Below are 6,710 nucleotides of genomic sequence, written 5' to 3' on the forward strand. Positions count from 1 at the left end.
GTTTGATATAACAGTGAACCTGAAGTGGACTGACAGTACATTAATCCAGAGAGCCGCGCAGAGACCGGAGGATTTCGTCAGCACAGGTCCATAAAGATCTGAGCTGGAGCTGTTTTTCTTCAGACTTTTGTTTCGCAGCTCATCTCGACAATGTCTGTGTTTAGATGCTAAGTCAATGCTCCCATATGGTGAAGATATGTTTTTTTTCTGAATGTGAATGAATCAGGGATTATTTTCTATTACACTGTTAGATCATTTTTATCATTCGCTTTAACCTGTGGCTAGCCAGGTGTCTCAGAAGGCCCAGTCACCGAACTGCTCCCAGCATGACCAGTAGACTGAACCCCTGCCTGTGTTCTGCGTTGCCAGTATAATCTAAATAAATTTGTAATGTACTGCACACCTGCGACAGACTGGCAACCTGTCCAAGGTGTACCCCGCCTCTCGCCCGGGACGCAGCTGGAGATGGGCACCAGCAACCCTCCTGACCCCATTAGGGAGGAAGGGTGTTCAGAAAATGGATGGATGGATGTACTGCACACTTTTTTCTTTCACTTTTTGTGTATTTTAAGTGAAATATCTCAATTTGAAGTATTAGGGTATTATGACAGTTTATGTAAAGAAATTAAAAATAATTTTGTCCATTAGATTTTGTTCACACTGCTGTCTATAGCACAGTTAACATGTTACACTGTACAATGTTACTTGACTGCTTTACAAACACCATCCAATAGCATGTCAAGTACAATTGCACCTTTGTATTTCAGCATCTAAATCAGGATTTACCTTCAAATAGGTGAATTTTCCTTCAATAATTTGGAGTTATTACGGCCCATAAAAAAAATCTGCAAATACTGAACCATGAATAAGCAAAAGTTCACTGTACCAAGGTTTCAAAAAGGGAAAAAAATGTTTTCTCATACCATTCTTACAGTGTAAGTACTTTAATAAGAAAGTACTGAACAAATTTTTGTTTTTCTGCCTGATTGCGGTAGAAGGTTCCCTTGCCCCACTTGTTGCTGCACACAATCAACCTAAAAGAGGGCTGCTTTTCTATTGCCTAATTAAATTACCATTTCCTGTCACAAAAAAAACAAACACAGACATTTATTTTCACTTTGTATTTATGATGCACTCTATGCATGATGATGCTTCAAAGAAGTCAAAGGACAACAGAAGACTATTTTCTATCATTTTTAATATCTTGAAGTTTTCTCCAGCCTGCCTCTAGAGAGTAGTCAACCCATCAATCACAAGCTCAGGTCACTGCCTCTGTACACAATCAAGTTCTGAAAGAAAATATCTTCAACTACTGTGGGCCATTAGGACCGCCCAGAACTGATCTGTTTTCATCAACCTTCACAATGTTTGCATTAACTTGTTTCCTATTGGTTTGGTGTTATAAATACTCATCAAACTTGACATATTCATTCACAACTTCCCTGTACAATACAAACACTCCAAATCGGAAAATGCAAAGCGTGAATGGATTTACATGTCTATAACCTCCTATATACAGAGCATATCTTGGAAATAATTGCATTCAGAAAGATGAAAACTCCACTTCCGTTGCTATGATTACATTCGTCTGAACCGAGTGGCGGTTAGAAGATGAAATGACTTAGAAGGCATCAGAAATGTCTGCTTGTGTTTCTGGAGGTTATTATTTTTTATTTTTTTGGAGTCTTCTGCTGCCAAACTTACTGACAGGGAACAAATGCAGATTTGTTTTAGTGACAGCTCACTGTTGACTGGCTAATATTATTCTTTATTCTCATATAGACGATGTCAAACTCAATCAGTGCGCAAGTAGAGGTGTACATAGACTGACTAATTTTCATAAACTGTTTTTTATCTTATTCTCTGAAATATACATCTTTAATGTGATTACATATTTGTTAAATATTTCACAAGACTAACTATCAGGGTTAAGCTTGTTACACTGCTTCTCTCTAACGTCTTTAGAGCTGTTCAAACTCAGGTGCTAAGACTGATGTGGAAATTCTCAATTTTGAAATATTAATCTCCTTAATAATATTAAGTTTTATGCATAAACAGATAAATAGTTCAGTCTGCTGGAAACATTCTGTAGCTACAACCAAAATAGTCAGTCATGCAGGACCATTTCCCCCACAAACCTGCAGCGCATTTCAGTGTGTGTTGGTATAAATGTGTGCATGAAAACAAGAATGAGCTGATAGGGATTTTCTGCTGTCCCAGTCATCACTACAGGTCAACCCCTCTGGCTTGAAGGGTTCAGTTTTCTTTCATAATCTTCCTCTCTGTGTGTGTTTGTGTGTCTACTGTAGTAGAAAGCAGGTGCTCTGCATTCAGTGTAAAATTAATTCATAGACTTGCATATTTGGCCATATATATACATGTCTATTTCTGTGCACCGACAAATGCATTTATTTCTGTATTATGTGCTTAAATATTAGCCTCAAATCCATTTAAAGGATTCTCATATTCAACCATGATTCTATAATTTTTTTCTAAATGTCACCTGGTGTGGGATTATGACCACATTGTTAACCTTAGCCTAAGGTGTACATTAATAAACCTATTAGGGATTGCTTCACTTCCATTACAGCACATAATCACTGATAGTAAACACCAGCTTCAATTTGAGTTGCTCCAAAAGCAAAGTCATCTGCATCTTACCTAAAACATCAGCAGCAGGCTGCTGGTAACATTCATAAGCAAAGGAATCAATACTTTTCTGATTAATTATCCAAGAAAGGGCACAAGCGGTGGAGTTTGATATGAGTGATATATTTTTTTCTGTCTAAGGTAAAATACAGTTATTTAACCCCTCTGGCTTGAAGGGTTAAGCCAGAGGGGTGCCCTGAACAAACAAGGTTTCTGCTGCTCATGTGCATGTTCAGTAAATAGGAGTGGGTCCTCCCCCTTGGTGTGCACAATGTGCACAAAATATTGCCATACCCAACAGGTGGCTAATGATGCCTGTGACCAACTTATGATTCTCTGTTAAATTGAATTCTTATTTTTGAGTGTTTTAAAGAATCTACACTGTATTCCTAAATATTTACATTGTCTAGATCTGATCTTGATTGTTTTACACTGACCAGAGATTGTTAAAAAAAGAGAGATTTATGATTTATTTCCTTTTTGTAAAAAAGAAAAAACATAATTCAGAATAATTTCTTGGCATTAAAATCACTAAAGCATCAGACAAGCATAGAAAGCATGCACACTGGTCAAACAAGGACTGAATTATATTACAATGATTATGGATGCTGAAAATCAATCTATCCATTCAGTGTTTCTCAATGCCGGTCCTCAGGGACTGCTGCCCTGCATGTTTTAGATGTGTCTTTGTTCCAGAACACCTGATTCTAATGAATACATGACCTCCTTTGCATGCCATCAAGTGCTGCAGAATACAAAAACATGCAGGGCAGTGGTCCATGAGGACCAGGATTGATAAACACTGATCTAGATCAATTAGTATCTGCTTAGTATTTTCTTTTTTTTAATGCTTATAAAACATTATATGTTTGTTCTTTTTTCAGATTGGATTTTATTAGGTAAATGGACTGTAGCATTTAGTTGTGTGTCAGATGAGGCAAAAGGAGGAGCTTCCTCAGGAGGCTTCAAAACGAAGACCGCCTCTGGAGGTGACAAGAAAATCCACCAGATCAATATCAAGCAAACAAGCCTAAGTTGAAACAAAAAGGTGGGGAAATATTTTAAGAGTTGATTATGAGATTTTTCAATTTTTTATCACAGAAGCCCCAAAGTTAAAACCTTTAGACACAAAATGCATCTTTAACACAGACAAGTGATGTATTATTTCAAAGCAAGTGATATTATACTATAAAAAATACACAAATGCATTTTTTTCTCTCTTTTCTTTTTTTTTTTTTTTTTTTTTTTTTGGCTTTATCGCCGTCAAATAGCGGCAGCACATTATGCTGCAGAATACTAATAGTATTACCAATAGTATTGATGGAGGCTATACTTAGTTTGATCCCTGCCTCAAGCCTTTAAGCTCCAAGTCATCAGTCTGGTCAGGATCGGATATGATTGTGAGATGATAAGTTTAACCCCCAACATCACTCCAGTGCATGCAAGGGTGTCAACAGAGAAGGAGATAAGCAACTTACCCCAAAGATGACAGTGTCTTCCCCTTGAAATATTGGTATGAACTTATCTCCGCGAATAATTTCGGACTGGTTCAGCGGGCGGAATCGACACAACACCTTGATATTGCATTCAGCGTTGGAATCAGCCATCGTGGATGGAAAAATAAAGGACGCGCCTCCAGGACAGGGAAAGGGATTTTAAAAATTATTCTAAATAAGATCCCCTGTGTTGAAGCACCTGACTAAACCCAATAGCTTATGTCCACATGCAAAGCGAGTCTGACAGGCGAAGCATTTGGGGGGAATACAGAACTACGACTTTTTAGATCCAGAAATGATTAAATAAGTATGAAACAAAAAGCAGAAAGCAAGCTGTTTGGGAGTAATTTTCAGCTTTAAAACCCTCTCAAACTAATCCGTGCAGCTGAGCGGCGGAGAACATATGGGGGCCAATAAATGAATGTAGTCCAAAGTGATCCTGTCTCTCTGCACGGGTTGCAGGCTTCTCAGAGGCATGCCTTGCATCACTGCCTTCTCAATGGGGGCGGGGCGTGGTGGAGTAGCGACTCACATCCTCCCTCATCAGCATCACTGAGCAGAGCGGAGGAGCACACAGCAGCTCTATTCTTCTTGCTAACTCCTAACTGTCTCAGGCAAAAGTAAAAAGTTTGTGTACTTATGCTACATTCAAACAGTGTAGTAGTTTGAGTGCTGCTCAAATGTTTTACCAAAAAGGAACTTATTTGCACAAATTTTCCACCTCACTCATCTGCAGTGTAGGGGTATGGATCTATAGTTTCTTTTAAAATCCTTCATGGTAATCTTAGCAATGTGGGCCAAAATCATAGCTATGGCAATGCTTTTAAATATATTAGTATAAAGCATTGTGCTATTTCTTAATGTGATGTTTTAATTTACTATAGAATTTCCACAATCGAATGACTTTAATGTAATAGGGGATCCATTTGTTTGATTGTGTTTTTGTTCTCAGATACTTCGTTAATAAACGAAGTCTGATGCAATCGAAGTTAGAACTTTTCATGTAGTCTCCAAAAGACTGAACCTACACTAAGATTGTGTGTTTAAACAATTTGTGAAAAGCCAAGATGCTGTGACTTTTTTAGCTTTATAGGTTAATTGTCAACCATCAAAATAAACTGAGGCACACCTGTGGATGTATTTTAAAGCAACACTTCAAACATGCTGCTTCCTAGTGTGAGATCCATCGACCCATCCATTCATCCATTCATCTTTCCATCCATCCTGGTGAGACAGTGTTATTATTCACAGTGAAAAGATTTTGGTGTCAACATGGGGTGAAAGGCAACTCACAGAGTCCAAAAGGAAGAAGCTATTATTGTAAAAACAGCAAGAGAAACAGTTTATAACTTTGCAAATGCACACAGGAACAAATGCCTTCATTACTTGAGAAATGGCTTTTGCTCTGATGAAACAAAATTTTAAGTTTTCTGTCATTATGGCAATTATTTAATTAGGAGCAGAAAAAGCAGGGAAAGGGAGAAACTTCAAGCTTTAAAACAAATATTTGGGGTGGCAATTTCCAAAATCATGTTGTGAAGGTGTTTTGCGTGACAAATTGGTCCACTTCACAGAATACAGAAAATAACTTTATGAGGAAATATTAAAGCCATATCTTAAGACAACAACTCAAAGGTTAAAGCCTGATTATTCTAAACCTGAATAAGTTATAAAATTTCTGTCAAATGTCCTTCTAAAACCTTTCACCTTAGGTTGCTGGAATTAGCAACCTAAGGTGAAAGGTTTTAGAAGGACATTTGGTCCTTCATACAGTTTTAACGCAATACTTACAAAATAAAAAGTAAGTCACACATATTCATATTAATAATTCTTTTTCATTATTCTGGCATTTTGTTAAAGCTAACTGACCCAAGATAGCAAAAGGTTGTTCTGAGATATTATCAGACAGTGCATGAGGAAAAAAAAAGATTATGTGTTCTAAATATCTGGGTTCACATGTCTTAGTATTCAGTTGCACAGATATTGAAAAGTACTGGAAATAAAATATAACCAATGAAACAATATCCTTACTGGACAACAAAATGTACATTATATAATACACATTTTTGTGACTTGCATTGATTAATTGTTTGTGAAATTGCTCGACCTATAAAGTTGCTTCCCCCCTTTATTTTTCAGTTCACAGCTGTCTACAGCCTTCCTAGAAAGCTGCTGCTCAAATAGTCCATCTCCTGGGTGTAAGGGGGTCAAGGATGAGTTATTTTCTTGTTCTTTTCCTTGTCTGCAAAAAATAATAAATGGGGATAAGTGGGAGCAATTTTCAGGAGTCCAGCGTGTTCATTGTAGTACTCTGTCAGATATAGTAGCCAAAGCAAACCAGACAGTTATACAAATGTACAATCACACTGACTGTTGAAAAGAACTGAATCAGAATCTTCATGTTAAACATCCTCAGTTGGTAGTCGAAGCACAGTGAATTTATGAGGGTTGTCCACTTCGTACATGGTGAACGTTTATGGATTATCCAAAGTGCTGTTCAAAATACGTGCACAACTGACAATCTCCTAAAGTTCAGCCACTGTATTTTTGGTGTTAAACTACAAG

General features: G+C 37.3%; 1 protein-coding gene across 4 annotated transcripts in view; it reads right to left on the bottom strand.

Annotated features, from left to right (window-relative positions):
• Positions 1-4,608, bottom strand: part of kif5ab (kinesin family member 5A, b) — an 80,789-nt gene extending 76,181 nt beyond the window's left edge. For all 4 annotated transcript variants that reach the window (XR_006371206.1, XM_044122928.1, XM_044122929.1 and 1 more), the window contains exon 1: positions 4,128-4,608. Coding sequence is in view for 3 of the 4 variants with exons in the window: in XM_044122928.1 (XP_043978863.1) it covers positions 4,128-4,256 (129 nt within the window). In the remaining variant the exon portion in view is untranslated. The remainder of the gene's footprint in view (positions 1-4,127) is intronic.
• Between the last annotated feature and the right edge of the window lie 2,102 nt (positions 4,609-6,710).

The sequence above is a fragment of the Gambusia affinis genome, linkage group LG07 (assembly GCF_019740435.1).
Source record: "Gambusia affinis linkage group LG07, SWU_Gaff_1.0, whole genome shotgun sequence".
NCBI classification, from domain to species: domain Eukaryota; kingdom Metazoa; phylum Chordata; class Actinopteri; order Cyprinodontiformes; family Poeciliidae; genus Gambusia; species Gambusia affinis.